The sequence below is a fragment of the Sinohyriopsis cumingii genome, chromosome 9, assembly GCF_028554795.1.
Source record: "Sinohyriopsis cumingii isolate HCF-2022 chromosome 9, ASM2855479v2, whole genome shotgun sequence".
Classification (NCBI taxonomy): domain Eukaryota; kingdom Metazoa; phylum Mollusca; class Bivalvia; order Unionida; family Unionidae; genus Sinohyriopsis; species Sinohyriopsis cumingii.
The window spans coordinates 95,640,818-95,664,345 of NC_142969.1; the positions used below are offsets into that span (position 1 = coordinate 95,640,818).

The following is a 23,528-nucleotide window of genomic DNA, read 5'->3' on the forward strand; positions in this document are numbered from 1 at the left end:
GTTTTGCCTCATTTAAGATATTTTGCTCATTCATTTAAGAGATGGATTTATTTCTCATTAATTGCTGCAATTTCAACTTAAGACTTCGAAATTAAGAGCCGTTCATATTGCGCATATTTCGGTGGCTCGAAGATTAAGCTATAACACAGAAATATCAAACAGTCATGGATGATACTCTGTGCATAAATATAGTCAAGTTTCGTACCTGTGGAATGAACTTCTGTCCATGATAACTGGAAGCCACGGCCACCTAGGGCTCTACTTGACGTCAAAAATCTGAAGGATATAAGGACATGACGGAATTTTTCTGCATATCAAAACTTTTGCAGCTAAAAATATCTTTCAAATCAAAGTAATTGCATTTTGAACTCAACGATTAATTTCTTTGCTGGAGAATAAATGCAATTTAGCTGAATTATTTTCAATGTACTTATTGAATACTGAAAATTAAATGCGATTTCTCGTACAGCATGATATGTCTAAACCACAATACAGTGTATATCTTTCTTGGTCACGTTTATGCAATACCTCCAGAAAGCAAATGCTTTCACCTGCACATTCATAATGATACAAAGGGACATATTTTATGCAAATTCGAATTACCTGGATGAAATACAATTACCACTCTGAAATATATAGAATATTATCTTTAACAAAATAGGTCCCATCAAAAATACCGCGGTCATCATGAAAATAATTGTAACTCTGGAATGTGGAATTTCCGTTGCAGGTTTCTCTTTAATAGAAACTGTTGCAAGAACATACATTCAATTGTTTGAACTACCATCAACGTAGACACCTTATGTGTTCACTCTACGTATAAAATTAATCAGAATTCGTATAAGTACCCATGTGATGTTTTCAAAAAATACTCTTTCCATATTAGCATTCTTTAATGAAAAAGGTCATTTCCAACGGTGCTAATATAAAAGTGTAAAAATGGACACCAAAATAAATATGCATATTCGTTTATCGAAAGACTTAATTAAGAAACGCTAGCAATCTAAATAAATCAAAGATTAAAAGACAATATTTAAAGAGGACAAGTCAAGGCATCTGATCAAACCAACTCATTGCAATGCTTATTGCAATTTCAGAAGGAATTAATGCATGTTTGATGCTAAGTAAAATTGTAACATCTCATATCAAAGTTGTATTATCAACTATAATATAGGACTAACGTATACCAGGAAACGAGTGGTTGTGATTGAAAACGAAATTGTCTCGCGCGTCTGAATTAATAATATGAACAACATTTTACCATATCTCAGTGTTACTGAATTAAAGAATGTGCATTTCGTACCTGATTTTCATTATATTGTCTGTGGAAAGGTATGCCGTATGATAAAGTTCCCCACACAATTCGTCCGGTGCAAGCAAAGATTTTTCAAGATCGTCGTATATCCGCAGCACCGCATTCTGACAACCCGTTCCTTCGAAACTTTTCTCTAGAAATAAAATAGAAATCCCAAAAATAACACATCATTAACCTTGAAGAGTATTTCTTCTACTTGCATATGCATATATATCATTTTACTTACGTTTTCTTGACAAGTAAGAAAAGGTTTTAATGAACAGCTAGAGAGAAAAGTGAGTATACTTACTTTTTCTTTACATATTCAATACTATATACAGAAACAAAATTGGGTTCTATTTTCGCGGATTTCAGGACTTGGCCATCAAGTACTCTAATTCATACTGGCTCTTAGAAATAAAACAAACAAATGTGAAAAATAAACACGCGGACTCGTCAAGGTACAAAATATCATAAAATGTAAGTATACATAATTTTTATATCAAGAATGCTGCATTATACACACTAGAATATGTTTTCTCCCTGCTGCTTAGTATGTGTCGTTTTCTTTATCTTCCAAACACCGTCTAATGCAGCACACGAACATTCAGCTTGGTCATATAGTGCATTAAAATAAATACATTCCTGCAAATTAATTAACATTGTTGAGTATCAATTTTCGTCATTTTGTAAAAAGCGGCATCATAGTTGAAACTTAGTTTAATGGATTTCCACTGAGATTTATTCACCCAGTTTTGTGGAATTGCACTCAGATTCATTCATCCAGATTTGTGGATCTGCGCTGAGATTCGTTCCCCCAGTTTCATGGATTTGCACTCAGATTCGTGGATTTCCATTTATATTCGTGGATTTGCCCTCAGATTCGTGGATTTGAAATGGGTCCAATTGTTTCGAAAGATCATCAGTTGTTGTGTCATTAAATTCGTGGTTTGAAGCAAGTCGAAATGCACGAAAATGTATACCCTGCGAACATTGCACTGAATAATTATGCAATTGATTCTAGAAGTCTCAGTCCAAAGTTATTGACAGCAAGTGAAATAAGGAGCCTGTCGGAGTTGATGCAATAAATCATATATATGCACTGTGAAAATGACAAATTTTCACAGGTATGTACATCAACCATTTTCTAGATGGTGGTACATCGAGGGAAGTCTGGACAAAAGAAATGAACACGTACACTTTTATATCATGCTAGGGTAAATCTGCTAATTGAAAGTCTAATCATTTTCAGTTTGATGCCTGAATCTTAATGGTCATAATATACCCTCATGCTCGGGATATGAAAATAAGTGTTTCCTGTGTGAGAAATAACAGCCGAGTTGAAGAACTTCCATTTGTTTCTAAGTCCTTGTGGAGACATAATGAAAATTGTAACCCGTATAATCAATTCATAAGAAATAAATAAAAATGTTTGGTTCTCACCCACTTTTACTCTGCTTGGGATTTTCCACATTTTAAATTTCTAATATATGATGATGCTATTAGATATATCCTGAGTGGACTGAAACGTGTTGGTGCTATTAGAGATATCCTGTGACCACTGAAAGGTGATGGTGCCACTAAAGCTATCCTGAGGAGACTGAAACGTGATGGTGCTATTAGAGAAATCCTGAAGAAACTGAAACGTAATGGTGCTATTAAACATATATTGAGGAACTTGAAACGTGACGGTACAATTAAAGATATCTCAAGGAGACTGGAACATGATGGTGCTATTAGAGATATCCTGAAGAGACTGAAACTTGATGGTGCTTTAAAAGATATCCTTAGGAGACTGAAACGTGATGGTGCTATTAGAGTTATCTTGAGGAAATTGAAACGTGATGGTGCTATTAAAAATATCCTGAGGAGATTGAGACGTGATGGTGTTCTTAGAAATATCTTGAGGAAATTGAAACGTGATGGTACTATTAAAGATATCACGAGGAGACTGAAACGTGATGGTGCTATTAGAGATATCCTGATGAGATTGAAACGTGATGGTACTATTAAAGAGATCTTGAGGAGACTCAAAAACGCGATGGTGCTATTTAAGATGTCCCTAGGAGATTGAAAGTTGATGGTGCTATTAAAGAGATCTTAAGGAGACTCTAAAACGTGATGGTGCTATTTAAGATGTCCTGAGGAGACTAAAACGTGATAGTACTATTAAAGAGATCTTGAGGAGACTCAAAAACGCGATGGCGCTACTTAAGATGTCCCTAGGAGACTGAAATTTGATGGTGCTATTTAAGATATCATGAGGAGACTGTAACGTGATGGTGCTATTAAAGATATAAATTCTGCACTTACTTGGGTCTTTAGGAACCATGTCTCCCTCTAGTTTAAAGACATCGATTTGAATTAAAATTTTGTTGTCTCGCTTACTAGCTTCTATTTCCCACTCACAGTATGTGTAATGTCTATACTTATTTGGATATTGAGGACTTTTGATGACCCCGCCAGCGCCAGTACTCCGGATATGTTGACCGCATCCTGAAAAGAAAAAAAAAAACAAGTCAAAGTATGTCTTTCTATATGAATCTTAATCCACCATCAGTCTGGAAAATGTATACCGCTGTAAAGATTTAAATTCTGCATCAAATTTGTTTACAATGCTTCATTAAACTATAAATAAGCATGAATGTCACTTTTTCAAGGATACAATTTGAAAAATAATCGTGTCTAACCTCATTGCTACTGAAAATGATACAACCTGCTTCTCGGTGTGTCCTAGTACTCTATGTGTTCGCGTGAAACGTACCAATTAATAAATCCTGATAAGATTCATCATTGCTGTTTATCAGCAATTTACCTATTGCATAAATATATTTTGTTGCCGTGTGTGGTAAAAATTATGCATGACGAATGTCTGGGACAAAAAGCTGCCAGATCCTATCCATTATATAATTAAGAAAATGCAGAGCATAATCCATATATATATATATATATATATATATATATATATATATATATATATATATATATATATATATATATATATATATATATATATATATATATATATATATATATATGATCTTATAATTTCGCTATTGTCGATATTGACAGTAATATAACAGAGAGAGAGAGAGAGAGAGAGATGGTTCGTTATACTAATCTGAGAGATTATGTACATTGCACAGTAGGCCAATAATGCAATAATGATCGTATTAAATAACTTATGTTTGTTGCTGCTGCTGTTGTTGTGGGGTTTAACGCCATTTTTCAGCACACGATAGGCTATACATGGCGGCCAGTATTAATGGTGGAAGAAGAACCCGGAAAAACCCCGGGAAGAACCACCGACCCATGAGAAGCTACTGGCAAGCTTTCTCACATACCCACATTGGCCGAATCCTAGACTCGAACCCACGCAGACAGGTGAGATGGCGGTGATCCGTAACGGTGAGCGCTTTAGACCACTCGGCCACTCAGGGCCCCCACTTATATTTGTAAGCACCAATTTAATTTTAGAAGTAAATTATTTATATCTTTCTAAATAGAGATGCAAGGTTCATTCCAAACAAAATAACTGATACGTCTAAATTGTTGAGGAAAAAGATTTTTTGACATAATATGTGTCTATTTGTTCATCATGATGCTTGGCTGAAATGGTTAGTGCAGCATAAAGCTGACTTGATTGATGTACATGGAGATTATGTGACTACAAATCTACGTCTAATCTCTTTAAAGATAGACTGCATTCATATAGACCTTGATGTACCAGAATATGATATGACTACAGACCTACGTCTATTCTCTTTAAAGATAGGCTGGATTCATGTAGACCTTGATGTACCAGAACATGATGTGACTACAGACCTACGTCTACTCTCTTTAAAGATAGGCTGGATTAATATAGACCTTGATGTACCAGCACATGGTGTGACTATAGATCCATGTCTAACCTCTTCACAGATACCAATGAACCGGTACATTATGTGATAAATGATCAGTGCCTACAAATTTGATGGACTATTATGTTGGTAAATATGGTAGTTCCATTTGAAATTTGTCACTGGAGCACCAATTTTGGACTAATGAGATATGATATATTTATATTTATACCTATAAATGCTGAAACTTTCGAGACCACTATAATATATGTATCCCCGGAAATATAGCTGTTTTGGTTGATGAAACTTATTTAATTTTGTAATACTTGCCTGATACTATTGTATTCGTTTCTTTTTCCGTAACTCTAGTCCTAAATTGTTATTGTCTCCAAAAATAGTACTGGATGGCGACAATTGAAAAGAACGTGATCCCAGTCTGACTCTTTTGACACAGACAATACATGGAATACCATACCCATGGATTTGGACCTAGACTACACGACATCAGAACGGAGTGAGATAAGGGAATCTTTCCAGTAGTAGAATTTTAGTATTACTGTTATTTATATTTAATTTGTATTTTGTGATGGCTTTTGTCATTGATTATATGTTATGTATATTAATTTGTATTGTGTGATTGACCTTTTGCCCATAATTGAGGGTAGGAGTTTGGGCCTTCCTGACGAATGTCCTTTTTATAAACAATATATCAATAATTTGTTTTTGTGTATGATTTTAGATTATATACTAGTATTAAGATTATTATTATTTGGAGGTAAACATGTTTATTTTGATCTGAATTCAAGACATTGGCATTCCCCTTTGAAAACATGGTCAACTTAATCTTTCCAGCTTGCTAAAATTTAAGCAATCTGACCTTGTTTACGAGTTTGATGTAAAATTCCATTAAGATGACAGATTATTATCTTCAAAAAACAAGATTATTGCGACGCATGTCATGTGAAGAGGTATATAAAGTTGTTTACATCAGAAATACTCTTTCATATCTTAACATCAGTCTTTGTGGAAATAAATTTTAGTCGTGTTAAGTTCCGAGGATTTACTTTATTTATTTACATCTTTCAATGGAATTACAAAGTGCTCATTAATACAACTTCAGGAATAATCACTATTTTGGAATTATTGTGAATTCATTCAAGGATAGTTTGGATTATATCGTTTGATACAGCAAGGATGTTAGTACATCAACATCATTTTAGGCTATTGGCATATCAGCATATTTAAAATTGGAATTCATTCGGAACACCGTTGGAATTATTTTGGAATACTTTTTACTTTTGGACTTGTGATATAACTTCTATGATATTTGGGATCTAATTCACAATAATCTAAGTTTGTTTTAAAATTGTCACTCTGTATTCTAAGGAAATACTTTATTTGTTAAATTTTACAAAACATGTTGGTTTCGATACTTTGTTTGAGACCACAGGGTCGTAACAATTACATAATTAATATTAGTTCTACCCCCCCCCCCCCCGAACAAACTACATTGTAAGCGCAGTAACGCAGTGTCTACTAGGATTGCATTGCTGAACTAATTCCTGAAATTAGAAATGAGGCTGATGGTCTCAACAGATCTCGCAAAAAAATGCAATCACCATTACCGTAGGAGTGTTCACAACTGAAAGCTGGTAGAAGGTTAGGTCAAATATTTTGCTGTCACTATAGAGCACAACGGAAAAAGGCATTCATTCTGATGCGCCAAGATCGGTAAATGGAGGAGAAAGTAGTGCAAGATCGCCACCAGAAAGAGGTTCTCGTAACGCAACGCAAAGATGGGTGATTTAAATAAGCCCAATATATAACAGTAGCCCTAACTTCATGGGTTTTGATTTTCAGAAAGAAAGGTTCTTCTAAGTGATGGACTAATAAGCTCTCTTGATGGCGAGGAACGTGTATCTGCAAATAGTGACGGTAAAATATCAGAGGAACCCTAATGGAGTGTGAAGATATGCTTCCGACCCATACTCCTTCCTTTGGAAGAAAACAAATAAAAGATTAAAGCCCAAACTCGATAAATGAGTAAATATGTAACATCCCCTGTTTGACAAGTAAATCTTTAAGGCCCTAGCTGGGCAAATGGGCCTTTCTTTATTATCCACAGGTTGGAAAACATAATCATAATTATTGTTGAACTGTAAGGTTACCCCGTTCCTTCTCGCTAACGCTAAGGAGAACATAACAACAGACTTAAAGCTAATGCTCTCGACTGCAGCTTCACTCAAACGTTCATAAGCGAGTTTTGACAATACCCTAAGAATATACGAGAGATTCAATCTAGGCATTAGGGAGCTACATATATGTCTCTGAAACTCAAAATACCTGATAAGGTCAGATAGATGAGGGTTTGACAGAGTGCTGGAATCCCTGGAGACCAGTAGGGTATTAAAAGGGATTGCCTTATAGCGCTTGATAGTGGACACCGAATATTATCTTTCCACAGAAAGTTAAGGGAAGGTATTTAGGCAACAGCATGGAAAGGGGGACAGCAAAAATGAACGCATTTCATGCAGTATCAATCACTGAGGATTCTCCACTTTGAGGTAGGCTGCAACTTTGCTCGAAAACTGATCCTGGAGGATTGATTCATTGAGATCATTCAGCGAGAACCAACACCACCCTTGTCAGAGTGTCAACTCGTCCTCTTGCCCGGAATAGGGAGAACTCCGAGAGTAATCTACTTTGATAGACAGCTTTTGACTCACATAGAGAGGAGAAGCGTATGAACCCTCCAGAGTCCTGAAATATGCTACTACCGATGGATACTCTTAGGCGACCATAACTCAAAGATACCTATTGAGGGTGACACACCCTTGTAAGGCAAGTCAAACTACCTACATAGAAAACTTGTTTATATGAGAGGTCACTTCTTGCTCTGACCAAAAGCCCTTAAGGAATATTCCCCAACTCTAAGTGAACACCACTACCCGAACCTGATGCATCGGTGTGCATATAGCAGCGAGATTCCGAAGAACGAATTGTAACGTCGGTCAGAAGGACGTCCTGGTATGGTCTCCAGTGTAGGTGGTAATGAAATTCGGACCCCATAGGAATACGTGCGGATAGAAGAGCATTGTGTGGTCTCCAGTTTGTGCGGTCTCGCCGTCGACCAAAAGAAGGAAAGATCCTTCGAGAAAGAATATCTGAGGACGTTTTACAACAACCGGTAGTCAAATATTGATGGATGAGAATCTCCACCTACCTCAGATAGAATACAACTTACGTGTTCTTCACGAAGAACATGTCAAGAGCAGAGATGCCTATTGAGTTGTAACGGTCCGCCTTTTTCTGGTCGGTTTCAACCTCTCTTCACTGCGCCCTACCATATTTTGAGGCAGAATGAGCTATCACATCGCTTGACCAAACCCCATTGAGATAAGGTCAATACGACCTCCTAAAAGGACGCTGAAATCATAAAGACATCGAAGAAGTAGACTCCACCCTCTAGTCCTGACCGTTTCCCACCATGGAAAATGGGAGTCTGACAACATTCTGCCTTGGCCTCTCCAACCACTTTGTATAGCGAATGACGTACGAGATGGAGCTCTGAGCTGAGACTATTTGTGAGATTTTTGAGGCTGTGTCTGCTTACAGAACGTGAGATAAGGTCCTATAGAGCAACCAGGGGAGGAGAAGTTCTTAGCCTGTTTAGAAGGGTCTGGAATTGCACCTAGGAAACTCTGTTGTCAGTCGCTCAAATCCTGTCCGGAAAGCATCTCCTTCATTAAGAGGCAAATACTTTAAAAGGCTCTTAAAGTGGTCCAGAACGTCTTTTTGACCTCTCCAAAACGCAATCCGTTCTGAGGTAAAGAAGCTCTGCGAAGAATGTCATCGACACATGGATCGCATAACTCTACATTCTCTCTACAGCCTCCAGCTGAAATGCCGCTAACCACAACGATTTCTCCTTCATGCGACTAAAGGAGACCACGAAGAGGGGCCGGAAATCGAAGAGATCGCCACGAGAGTACGGGCCTTAATCTCCAAGTTTTAGCCAGTAGCTCCACTGTTAACGCCGCATGGTCCACGTGTGTTTTTGTGTGTGTGTGTGTGTGTGTGTATGTGTGTATGTGTGTGTGTGTGTGTGTGTGTGTGTTTGTGAGTGTGGAAGGAGAGACAGCATAAGAAGGCAAGGCAGTCGAGTGCACGCAATAGCTAGAGCCAGCGGCCGAAGCGCAGAAGGGATTTAACACTCCTCTGCTGACTGGCAAAGTGAATAAGCTATAGAAGGATTTCGCAAGATGATGTGACAAACACCTTCTCCAGAAGTTCTTACAGAGAAATATTCACTCAAAACGGAACTTCCGGAACAAAAAATGGTAGTCCATCAATGGATGCTAGCACCAGAACAAACAAGGTCGACACAATTTAAGCAATGTGCAAAACAAAACCTAAAATATACAAAAAGAATACGGATAAAATCTGATTTAAAACAAGAACTTTTGGGACAATTACTCATGGATACAAATATGAATGTAATATGCCAATGAGGTTAAAAGACGAGGACGATGAAAAATGTTGATGGTCTATATAGCAAACATATAACGCATACTTCGTCCAAGGAAAACAGAAGATGGTATTTTGCACGTTGACTGTAACCAAGGAATCAGTCTGGGATTATGTTCTTCTCAGTTCTGGGCCTCCAATACTACCTGGAGGTGGGAATAATTAGCTTGAATAATAGAAGCAGAAAAAGCACGGGAAAAAATGGCTTGGCTAAAGTTTTTGCTTAAACGTCAACAATAATTTACTTAAAATCACTATGAGTTTGAGAGAGAGAGAGAGAGAGAGAGAGAGAGAGAGAGAGAGAGAGAGAGAGAGAGAGAGAGATTACCTGGAGTCAATTTATCTTTGGAACTTTCCGGTATGTATTCATATCTTGCTTTAAATCCCAAATTCTGAGTATCTGCATACGATCGGAAGATCGCCTTCATTCCTTTTTTTGTCAGAATCGCTCCAGGAAACGCTATTCCGCAGTATGTTTTAATGGAATAATAGTCTCCTGGTTTTTCACCCTCGTCATAAATTTCCAGAGAGTCTGTCTTTAGGCACCTATAAAAGAAACATACTTTTTCAGTTATAATTACAGAGTTAATTAACAACCTATATTACAATTTTGGATAGTCATTTCTCTTGAGATCTGACTACTACCAGTGGTCTTTTATCTCAAGGATTATCACCCATATTCTTGTGTTTTGATATTTATTATTATTATCATTAATAATTTTATTATTATTATTATTATTATTTATATTATTATTATTATTATTATTATTAGTAGTAGTAGTAGTAGTAGTAGTATAGAACAACAGTATTTGTATGACTATGCTGTTGTTGTTGTGGGTTTAATGCCATTTCTCATGGCAATATAGGTGATACATGGCGGCATGTATAATTGGTGGAGAAATAAACCAGAAATAACATGGTAAGAACCACCGATCTACGGGAAGTTATTGGTAGCTTTCTTACATACCCACATTGGCCGAGCCTAGAACTCGACCACACGGCCATCCGGGGCCCCTTAAGGATTTATTATTATTATTATCATTATTATTATTATTATTAGTAGTAGTAGCAGTAGTAGTAGTAGTAGTAGTAGTAGTAGTAGTAGTATGTTCAATAGGCTGTAAAAATGTTGTCTAAAATGGAAGTTAAACGTGACTTCGGAAAACAAAACAAGAGTGGTTGTATTTCGCAGAGGTGCCTATCTCAGAAGTTACGAAAAGTTATTACTATGGCCACACCGAGGTCATGATTTAATCATATTATAAATACCTACGATGCATATTATCATCAAACAACTATCGGTACATGTGCCAGAAAACTCAGTCCTTGCAGGCACTGAAGGCTGTGCATATATTGAAACAAATACTTTCAAAATTTGGTCAATTACCCGTAACTGGATTGCTTCGTCTGTGCGACTCGAAGATAGCTCCAATCCTTAACGATGGGGCTGAAGTTTGGGGGTTTTACGATGCCAATGATATCGATAAAGCTCATTTGTCATTTTGTAAATGTATTCTTGGTACATCTGTGTGCCCTCCAAACATGCATTCGCATATACCGAATTAGGAAGAAATAATATGCAGATTATAAGATATAAAAGTATTTCTGAAATATTGAATAAGAATTCAAAAGATGCCAGAAGACAGATATCCTAAACAATGCTACGATTTACAGTTAAGATGGGGGGAAATGTGATTGCTAGGTTAACAATATTAAAATGGTTCTATTTACGTTTGGATTTGGCAATGTTTGGTGTACTCAGGGCGTAAATAATGAAAATACATTTCTTAGATTGTTCTGTCACAGATGTGAAGATATTGTTAGGCAAAAAATCACGATGAAATGAAGTCAATGGAAAGACTGCGTGTTTATAGGTCATTTGGAGTAGAATTCACTTGTCAAAGATATCTAGAATTGTTATGAAGTAGCGATTTGGGTTATATAATCACTATGCTTAGAGTTGGTAACTTGCCAATCAGAGGTAATATGGGAAGATATCAAAGTATATGTTACGAAGAAAGATTGTGTCAAATTTGTAACGTTAATATCGAAAATGAATTCCATTTTATTACTGCTTGTCAGCTATGTGGAGACATACGAAAAAGTATTTAACCAACTTTGTATATAAAAAAATCAAACTTTTATACTATATGATAATAGTAAAAATAGTATGACTAATTTAGCAAAGTTTACCATAAAATACTTAATGATTAGAGAAACCGTTTTATAATCGACTCCTCCTACATAAGATTATATATCATATCACAAAACTTGTTCCATATAACTCTATAACCGATGTGATTATATATATATATATATATATATATATATATATATATATATATATATATATATATATATATATATATATATATATATATATATATATATATATATATATGTATGTATGTATGTATGTATGTATGTATGTATGTATGTATGTATGTATATATATATATATATATATATATATATATATATATATATATATATATATATATATATATATATATATATATATATATATATATATATATATATATATATATATATATATATATATATATATATATATATATATATAACACGACTTGAAGACATACATACATACATCTATTCCTACATATATATCCCGACTAGAAGACTAGTGGCAAGTTTATCACTTACATTGGATCAATTCTGTGAGATTCGTTCCACAAAGAAAACGTATCAAATGAGATGAGAAGTCTCTCACGCTGATCTGGACGGAATATATATATACATTGGCTATTCTGGGGGTAGTGGTTTGGGTAGCGGGGAGAATTAAATGTTCCACTCTTCCGCTCCTTGCTATCAAACAGGTATTGACATTGTCCTTCAAATATAGACTTTCCACCAGTTATAGCAAAATCTGTAGAAAAAATAAAATAAGACCTCCATTACATGTTTAAAAGAATGACTACACGCTCAAAAGTTGTTCTACACAGAAAGACGTCAGACAGCTTTAGTAAGACTGCATTCGCAAATCAACACAATTAGGGTCTGCTTATGTTCTAAACGTTTTTTCAAATTTTATTATTCCCATTTGATATTGTTATGTTTGAATTCAATCTAGATTTAGCGATAGACAATTTTTTTATGATCCCGCAATGTCGATGCCAACAGCAATATATAACATGTATTAGAGTTTGATCCCGCGATATCTGTCTACATCAGCAACAACTTATTCAATGCATTAAATTGCTTATAATGTTTTGCATACCATCTTCCCGCTATGTCTATCTACATCAGCAACAACTTAGTCAATGCATTAAATTGCTTATAATGTTTCACATACCATCTTTCTTGTAACAAAATGGAAAATAGAAATCGCTCGGAAAAGATAAAGATACAAAGCATTATTGACAGATGGTTTTAGATCATTGTCATTGCCGATGTTTTCCTTTCTTTTTCCAATTCAACCTTTAAACTTAGACATCAAATATGCTGTTCTTTTACTGACTTTTTATGATTCATTCCCGTTTGATTTTAGCGGAGGTTGCCTCTATTGTCAAATATTAAGAAATACATTATTTTAATAATCATAACTTGATCGAGTTCACATCGATTGAACACTATTTTCTAATAGCGTACACGCTGTACTGTTTGATGCTCAAAATCATACACACGATAAAGGAAGAAAGAAAATGCACGATCTTCAATTTATATTGTATCCATTGACACTAAGGATAGAGAAGCAAGCAAAATACAAGCACGATATTGCTCATGCTACGTCACCATAGAGTTGGGTAACTGTAATATAGCAAACTGGAACAGGTTCAATAATTGTTATTACAGCTTATTGCTTATTACGGCAAAACAATCATTATTACGGCAAATGGTTTAATATGGCAAAAGAAAGTAATAATCACTAATCTTAAATAATTAATACGGCAAAAAATATACTTAATTCTTTCAGCTAAAATCATAAATACGGTGAATGGCTTAATGATATTTACAAACAAGTGTAAAACGAAAACTTTTTACAAGAAAAATACAGCTCCAATTCACGAACGCAGCCGAATCATTTCATTTTTGATCCAATCGGTAATAGAAACCAAAATATGTGAACAGAAAAAGTGCATTAAATTGGCAATGATCTCATTATCCATTATTAGCAACAAATCAGACAGATCATGGTTGCTTACACACCAGAGAAATTCATACGCATACGATCAAGAATATACGTGATTGTTTATTGTTTATAACTTTGAGAAAAATACTAAAAATATGGAGAACAATCTGAAAATTTCCCTAACGATAGCAGTCATTTATGGCTGCTTTACTTTACTTCTACCCTTGGCGGGGGCTTGACATTATTACATATTTGTTAGCAACAAATTCAAACAGTGGATGGTGCTAACTCATTTGAATCAATATCAAATGTGCGTGCACATTTTTGTGAATATGGTAATGCTAAGCTGGAAAAAGCTGGAAAAAAGAAATGCATATAGGCAAATAAAACCAATAATAATTTATCTTAGCTTCATACACTTTAAGTTTTGACATCGGTCGTTTTTATTTCACTAGACATTGGCAATAAATCCAACCTGGCAAGAACGAATAATAGGCAAAAAAGCCCCTTCCTCTGTATGCACCATGCGTGTCGAAGGTCAAGATCATCCGAGGATCGATGCTCGTAAGGTCAGGGGGCCATAGTTTTCCGCAGAACTTCTCGTCCTCATGGAAGGGGTCACGGTGTCCCCGAAGGTTGACAGACAGGTACCCGGCTGAACAACTCGAGAAAAGGAAATAAACGATTTTCAACTAAGTGCTCAGATTCAAATGAAATATAAAAAGAACCAGCATGTTTCATCCGAGTTTCACAAAAACTTACAAGCGATTCCACTGTTTCCAATTTATTTACTTTTGTCAAAATCCGTATTAACAATTATTTTTTAAAATAAATAACCAACAAATATCCATTTACACGGAGCACATTTATGATTTAAATAATTAGTAGAACACTGTGCATCAATCGTGTTATTAAAATAATAATGATTGAAATTTGATTACAAATTCTTGTTTAATTCAAGGATGTAGTATTGATAAAGTTTCGTGTTGCCTTCATTAATCAGTTATATCCAGATTATATAACACCACAGGAAAAAAAAAACGATCCATATCAGACGGATTAACTCCAAATCTATCATAATGTAATTGTGAAATACAAAATACAACATTTATTTTCAAGATGTTCCCAGTAAGTGGAAGCAAATATTTTGCTATCGATATTATAAGTACTTTTAATGTTTGCTTCTATCAATGTATTTTTCTTAACTTAGAGTCCCATTCTTACTTTTGAATTTTATGTGATCTTATATACCAAAAATCTAATTATAATAAACAGAAGGAATGTGTATGTATTTGAAATAATAATCGCCAATATCTTCTCGTAAACATTAGAATAAAATAAAAGTATAAATGTACAGAAAACGATTTTAAACTAGATGACTTTGTGCGTTTTAAACACCAGCTATTTTAATGATGTGTCGTTTGAAGTTTTATGATGTACTTTCACAGATTCATTTCTTTACTTCTACGCACATCATGACTACGCAAGTACAATGAACCACTGTAGAAAATGGATCGAACCAGAATAGTAGCAAACACGGAGGTACAGTGCGAATGCAACACCTTCCATCCATGTATGTCGAGTGCTAGCATCGTAATAATGTGTGTGTATCACGTTCCACTTCCCTAGACATTGCACCGAATAGTGGAATACTTATGTATCTGGTGTAAATGTCTGATGACCATCGATCAATGCCTTCAATCATTTGATCTTCCAGATGATCTGTAGATGCTGAAGTCGGAAGGAATGCCCACTATCATGGTAAGTGTCAGTTCCCAGTCTACGGAGGATAAGTGGCATGATAGTAAAAAAATAAACTTTCCTTGATAACGTTTAAACTGAATGGGTGGGGTAAATGATTGGCATGAAAATCGTTACGTAACTTTCAGAGCTTCATTGCAGTGTAATTGCATATATCCAGACATGTGGTATGTAGCCCAACAGACACATCCTTTCGGAAAAAGGTATGTTTAAGAAGACTTTGGAGTGAGAAAAACAGTTTATATGTGAAAATGTACAATTGAAACTATCTCTAATAACATATCCTCAACGTCGCAGAAAGCAGTAAAAGCTACAATGTAGACGTTTAATAACGACAACTCTGTGTCAAACTCAAATGCTCCATCTCTCAGACTTGCACACGTGCTTGCAGAAAGTTTATATTGAATAGGCGGCGTAATCATGTACACGAACCATGGATTTTTGGATGGCGAGAAGAGGCAAATTATTTAAGAAAAGTGATTGTATGCCGGCCTTATGAACAACGCCAGGACGGCACATTCTTATTTTTATGGCTTAACTTTAAAATTCTATTGCAGTGCGCAAGGAAGTAAATTTAGATGACCGGTGTAACAGATGGTAAATGCAGCATATTAGAGGTTAAGCTACATATGAGCAGGAAACTACTGAAAACATTGAATTTAGTGTTGTAGGCGGTGGAAGGACTTAAACCTTGGTTTCATAAAATGTTTATTTCTTTCTCCATTTCCATTGGAACTCAGACTGAGGAAAAGGAGAATTTATAGAGCCGTAAATTAACCTCAGGAAACAGCGTACGGATTTCTGAAACTGAAGGCCGGGTATTACTTTATCTCTATTTTGTATTTACAGCAGTGTGTTCGGCAGAAAAAGAATTAATGTTGCAAGAAGCTGTACACCTGGTCAGTTTACATATAAACATTCATTATTCATCATTTTGATTTCCCCTAATGTGGCCATATTATCACACAGGAATGATATGTATGTTCTTGTCTTTTCTTTACTCAAATAATCACAGTAACCACAACAGGACACACATTCCTGAATGCAAAAGAAACGTCATTATCCACTGCGAAGATATCTTTCATTTCAAACACTTCACACATGCAGCTGCAAACCTCACCCCATATCCCTCTGTGGATGAAGCATCCTTGAATAATTTTAGCTCACCAAGTGTTAAGAAGCATTGGTCATGAAAATAGAAATTCCCATTCCAGTAACCCGAAATTAATGCCACATGTATCATTCCTTTCAAACGTTTGCATCTAAATGCATATAATGATAGAGTTCGCTGACTTGAGTATATAGTCGGATGTGATTAGACACAAAAGAACTCCATGATAGAATATGTTATTCTGACATAGCCTGGTACTGGGGCACTTCGATTTCTGACAAATCGTTAAGGAATTATTTATGCAGTCCGCAAGTACGTTTAACTTTATCATGGATTAAAACGGGCTTGCATTTTTTCAGAGTCTTGAATCGACTGAAAACTCTAATCAACAGACCCATAGTTTTTTTTACCACATGCAAAAAGAGTGTCTATTATCTGAATGTGATCCAAATCGAAGTCGTACACAAACATAATAATGTCCTTTCCGTTTCGGATAAAAAAATGTCATTGTGCAGTGTATTATAAATCCGTTTTTAAAAGCGTCTGAAATATATGTTTTACACACTATAACTCTCCTACCATACTTTTAAATAATGTGGATGACATTGTCAATCTTTTCGAAAGTTAGAAGCATCTGTCATTGTCAAGAACTCGATTTATTCGTTGATATACCTCATCACCATGGGCAGATGACTGGTCTGTAACGGGCTTCTTATCCTTCTATACTCACCTTCTGCCACACCTATAGGGACAACACAGTAGTTTGGTATGATGGAGAGGGCAAAGGAACAAGTATGAGGCCTTACTAACATTTTCTTTCAAATAACTGATCAACAACGGACACTTGTTGGGAAGCAAAGAACACGTTAGGCCATTCACGTTTAGATAAATGAATTTGATTTACCATAATATCGCAACTATACCTGTGCATAAACAGCAAACAAAGGTTTGATCACGAAGATGAATGAGTCCAACATGCAATCGTGGTATGTTAATAAAAATTAATCAATTGGCAAGAAATTCGGTCAAAATTCGTTCAGTCTTCTCGGCTACTGTCGTTTGAGTTTATTAACATTGCGAGTTGTTCTGTAATTATTGTCGATTTGGTACGTTGGACAGGTAGCTGACCCACGTGTTTCGGACCTGTACTGCTTGTAGGTTTGTATGCATAGGCAAGTAGTACCGGTGCAACCTCGAGTGGCATTCAAATTGTTACATAGTTCTTTTCCATCAAGCATCTATCAAGAAAGGTCATAATAATGCACATCCGTTTGTCGTCTTTGGCAATCATAAATAGATGTCACCTTACTAGGCATTTGGCAACTTTTGTTATATCAACCTCAATGAAACACTGTTCGTGGCGTTTAAACTTTCCGGAAGTCGTTATAAACTCACTGTGATTGAGATGATTATTATATCCGGGAACATTCTTTTCAGCCTTGTCATCTTGACTTTATGGATCTGTTTCTTAAAATATCGAAAGAGTGATAAGATTGGCTTTATTTACCACATGCCATTAGCGTACGCAGATTCTCGTATACGACGTCAATTACGGCTAGTATTTCCAATGAAACTCCAGGGGTCTGCATTAGATGACACACGTTGAGCTACTGGTGCTTATGAAATATATACTGCGTTGGAGACGAATAAATTCGGTGAAGTAGTTTGTTGTTGAATAATGGTATTACTGCTAGACTGATTCAGGTCGATGCTTGAAGGCTGAATGAAGTGGCCATATTGGAAGTAGATCCGACTTAAGATTAGTGCCCTGCAAATCTGCTGCTACATAACGGTATTTTGATTGTAGTCAATCCCTATCGCGTAACCTCATCTACAATTGTCGCACTAGCTCCTGGTCGACTTTGCGCGAATATGAAATGTCGAAGGACTATCTCCTTCTTGTTTGCATCTGAGCTGCAAGGTCTAGTTATTTTCTCGATGTACCATAATTAGGAAATGAATTTGCTGATTAGAGATCAGCGAATCAAAGTGGTCACAAGGCAGCAATCACATTCATGCACATGGATTCAGTCAGACAGGAATTATATCTGTCTTGGTGACGACGAGATCGTTACAAATAAAGGCAGTCTTTATGGTCCAGTTATAGACCTTAGAAATGTGCATGCGTCACGAAAGAAACAACACAGGCACGCAATTTATCTAAATGCGAAAGTTCACGTTACTAAGCAAAAAATGTTGCGAATAGAGAAGCTCATAAACTGAAACATGTAGTGCCAGAAAAAGATTTCAAAATTTTGAGCTCTTTGAACTAAAGCATTATACATCTGTTGAAAATATACCTCCTAAAATTCTTAAATTATGCTTACCAACTTTATGCTCAGAAATTAGCATAGTCTTTAAATATTTTACTGACGATGAGAAATTTTCAGATCGTCTTAAAAAGCACCAGAAACACCAATCTGCAAAACGTCTGATCATATAAGTAAGAGCAAATACAGACCTGCCAACATTTCACCTTGCATTACAACTGCTCCGGTGGAATAACTAGTTAGAAATCCGCCTCGGATGTGGTTCGAGCCCCGACCGAGTCACACCAAAGACTTGTAAACAAAAATAGCACCAACAGCTACATTGCTTGTCGCTCAGCATTAAGAGGTTATTGTTGGGGATGGTCGGCTGTGTGTCAGAATATTGTTACTGGGTGGGACGGATGATACATGTATGTGGGCATGTGCTAGACATCACTATAAACTGCCACACTGCAAATATCGTAGCGATACATTGTTAAAGTTATGTTAAAAGTCCATATCTCTCACACACAAACACACACATACACTCACACACAAACACACACATACACTCACACACAAACACACACATACACTCACACACAAACACACACATACACTCACACACTTTCCACTACCATGTCATCATGCCCAGTTCCATTTTGATAATACTTTTCATACCTTTTCTTTTTATTGGAAAAGGTATCGATGTCAGTCTACACTAATGAAACTTGTGAAAGACTGGAGGGGTGCCCCAGACAATGGGTTCGATATGGGTTCACTGCTTATATACATATTCAGACCTATATTATATACCCATTCAAACCTATATTATATACCTATTCAGACCTATATTATATACCTATTCAGACCTATATTATATACATATTCAGACCTATATGATATACCTATTCAGACCTATATTATATACCTATTCAGACCTATATTATATACATATTCAGACCTATATGATATACATATTCAGACCTATATTGTATACATATTCAGACCTATATTATATACATATTCGGACCTATATTATATACCTATTCAGACCTATATTATATACATATTCAGAGCTTTGGCACAGCGACATCATCGATAATATTAAACCCTATTGATCAGAACTCAAAGATCGTGTTAATCTGAGATCCTCATAGAATAACTGGGACAGTGCCCCATAAAGTAACACAAGGTCCAATACTGTTACCTCCATATTCAATATCGTAATAAATGAATTTGTTCTACCTAACTAAATCAATACGTATAATTCCGCTGAAGATGACACTATATCTTTCATTCATAAAGATTGAAATAATGTTATCTGTTCCACAAATAAGAGCATGACAGTGACAAGGCTGCATCCAATGGTATGGAAGCAAATCCCCAAGACAATGAAAGCCATTGTTCTTAGCAAAAAATGCGCAAAAACATGCCAGTTTCACAATAGAAAACCATGAAATATACCCTGTATGACACTCCTTGCAGTAGATAATAAACATTAAACTAAAGTTTGGCAAACACATATCAAAGATGTGCCAACAAACATCTTTTAACGTCTCAACCAATATTTGTCCCTTAATACTAAGATGCTGATATACATATGCTTTATTACGTCAAATTAATGCCACCTTATTTCGTATTTCTGCAGAAAACCAAATTCGGTCACAATAATCAGTAAAATTGATAATTGATGACATTAGTAGATTAAGATATATGTCAAGTGAAGTATAAGAGTCTTCATAAAAAGCACTCAATTATTTGAGCACTCTGTCACATTACAAACACTGCAACTATAATCTTAGACAACAAAATTTTAATATAATACCAGTAGTAAAAACCACAAGGTATGGTAAGCTCTCTTTAGATTTGACGCCCCCAGAGTCTCGAACATCCTGCCCAGTGAATGGTGGACAATCTTCGATCCTAACGAATTAGCATGCTTATTTAGGTTTGGTGAGTATCTCATTGTGACTGTGCTTTTATGTCGTTCCACTTATCAGTCAGCTTTAAGGTTTCCAATATCACTGAGTTTAACTTCTTTATGTCCTGCTCTAGTAGTGCTTTTTTCAATTACGTACATGTAGGTTAGTTTTGACGTTTATCACCATCATTTTCTGATGTCTTGATTAATAAATCTGGCCTTCGTGCACGCTTTTAACAATAAAACTGTTATATTTCTCTTATTTTTATTTTTGGATCAGTTACATGCCATTCTGTAACATGGTGCATACGATCATACTTTGAAAGTTATATATATATATATATATATATATATATATATATATATATATATATATATATATATATATATATATATATATATATATATATATATATATATATATATATATATATATATATATATATATATATATATATATATATATATATATTAATTTGATAATTAATAATAATTATTATTATTATTATTATGTTCTAAAATACGGTCAGTCTTAAAAATTCTTAACAGTGACAAATTCGTAAAAGAAAGTTTCGTGTTAGTTTTGAAGAATGAAACAAGAAACTCTAAAGGTAATTACCATTTAAAGAATGATTTGAGAAACAAAATATTTACATATTTATGAAATTATAAACTGCTCAATATATATATATCGACCGAATAAGGCTACTTTTATAATTTTTGCCGAATTCGATGAAAGGTTTGGTAATTATAATTTGATCTGTTTAAAGTTTAAAGTTTAGGATCATCAGTTAATACGAGCAAGAACAAGTGTCGTCATCAGCATCGTTTACGACCATACAAATCCCGATCATATTATAAAAAATGAATACTCGATATAACATTTCTTATAATAACCATAACATATAACTTTAAAAAAAAATCATAAAATTTTCATTTATTTATTTAGATATACGTCTTTATTTACATTGTAGATTCTTGTATATTAGTCACATAAATCTATTCGAACGTATTTCGTCTCGAGAAGCTATTATTGTGGTACAATATCCTTCTTGGTAGGGAAAAGATCTCCGAAGGAAAGACAGAGAAGTATCAGAAAGGTTTATAAAAGATTTGTTTGATCGGCTGTCCAGTGGAGCTAACTATCGGACTCATAGAAAGTAACTGACAGAACACAATAACGACTAACTTACTTCGGCATTGTTCCAGGTATCTCAAAATCGTGAAATGTGACTTTAATTTTTTCTAACTCCGTTGTGCTCATTCTACCATCCAAAAAGAATCTGCAAGTTCTCTCTAAAGGAAATGTAGTTCGGTACCCCGGCGACTCAAATGTACCGTTGCTTCTTCCTCTGCTACCTATTCTTACATCGCATTCTGAAGAAGAAAGAAAAGTCGTTACAATGTTGATTCTATGCAGGATATGTATGTGTGAAATCTATTGGTAACAGAAGTTGCTTTTTTATGTCTCGTTATTTTCCTACAGGATATTTAAGTGTGCATCATATTGGCAATGTGTGCCAGCTGTTGGCAATAGAAACTTGGTTGATGTCACGTTAATCGTCTAAAGGAGATGAATGAGTGCCAACTGTTTGGCAATATAAACTTGGTTGATGTCACGTTATTTGTCTGAAGGAGATGAATGAGTGCCAACTGTTTGGCAATATAAACTTGGTTGATGTCACGTTATTTGTCTGAAGGAGATGAATGAGTGCCAATTGTTGGCAACATAAACTTGCTTGATGTCACGTTATTTTTCTGACGGAGAATAATGTGAGCACATTAAGGACATGATACCATATTTCTCATTTCACTTGGAGAGCAGAAAAATACGTGCGCAACAGAAATACCAGTAAACAAATATTTAATCGTCAATTATGACTGATCGTATTAATTAATTGAAAATATCTCTTTGGACACAAATTTAGATTAAGCTCCAATGTAACTACGTGTGCATGCCTTATGTCACGTTGTGGGAAAATTTGCTAATGCAACATGTATACATACCTTCTTATAGTTAATTTTTAGTTAAGAGCATCAGCGCCTGACTTGGATATACATTATGTAAGAGTACGTCTATACACCCGATTCTGGACACAAAGAAAGTGTGTGTGTGTGTGTGTGTGTGTGTGGTTTAACCATTTATTCAACGACTCGTCGCCGGTAAATTTGTAGGGGATTCTACTACCAGGACGACGGGGCAGATACTCCGATGTTTGTTTTGCAAACTTTCAGTGATTGCATGACCGTTCAGCCTTTGGGAAAATGGGAACCAGAGAGTGACAAGTAAGAGTTAAACTTACTGATTAATTTAATGCAGTTTCCAAAGAGATTAGACCGTACCCAATCAAACCTGAAATATTTAAATCTAGGGTTGAGTCCAAACAAGCAACCGCTTATGTTCGAACTAAATCCATTTTTTCAATCAGTACATGTGTGAACCTCGCCAGGGGTGGATCACAGAGAAGTTGAGAGTCATTAGACTGTACTCCTAAGTTTCACACTGGTTAAAGGCGGGTAGGAAATTCTAGTTGGATATCTAGGCTTTGGATTTGCGAACAAGGCTTCTTGAGGTAACATATCTTCGCCCGAATAGTTGTATTACTTTCGTAAATAGGTGTTGCAAGATTGATACATTATTACCTATAGATAGTTTATCAGAACTGCAATCTTCCTCTTATAGCTGATTTGTCAACATATCGTAACCTAGCTTATAGCGAATTATTAACT

The 23,528-nt window shown here is 35.3% G+C and overlaps 1 protein-coding gene across 4 annotated transcripts in view; it reads right to left on the reverse strand.

Moving 5' to 3' along the window:
• The window catches only part of LOC149792282 (cubilin-like), a 273,994-nt gene that overhangs the window by 13,185 nt on the left and 237,281 nt on the right, over nucleotides 1-23,528 (reverse strand). For all 4 annotated transcript variants that reach the window (XM_089970837.1, XM_089970836.1, XM_089970838.1 and 1 more), the window contains exons 8-14: nucleotides 21,992-22,175; nucleotides 14,229-14,416; nucleotides 12,328-12,550; nucleotides 9,989-10,206; nucleotides 3,608-3,790; nucleotides 1,304-1,448; nucleotides 206-276 (exon numbers count right to left, since the gene is read on the reverse strand). In XM_089970837.1, the coding sequence (XP_089826963.1) occupies nucleotides 206-276; nucleotides 1,304-1,448; nucleotides 3,608-3,790; nucleotides 9,989-10,206; nucleotides 12,328-12,550; nucleotides 14,229-14,416; nucleotides 21,992-22,175 (1,212 nt within the window). The remainder of the gene's footprint in view (nucleotides 1-205; nucleotides 277-1,303; nucleotides 1,449-3,607; nucleotides 3,791-9,988; nucleotides 10,207-12,327; nucleotides 12,551-14,228; nucleotides 14,417-21,991; nucleotides 22,176-23,528) is intronic.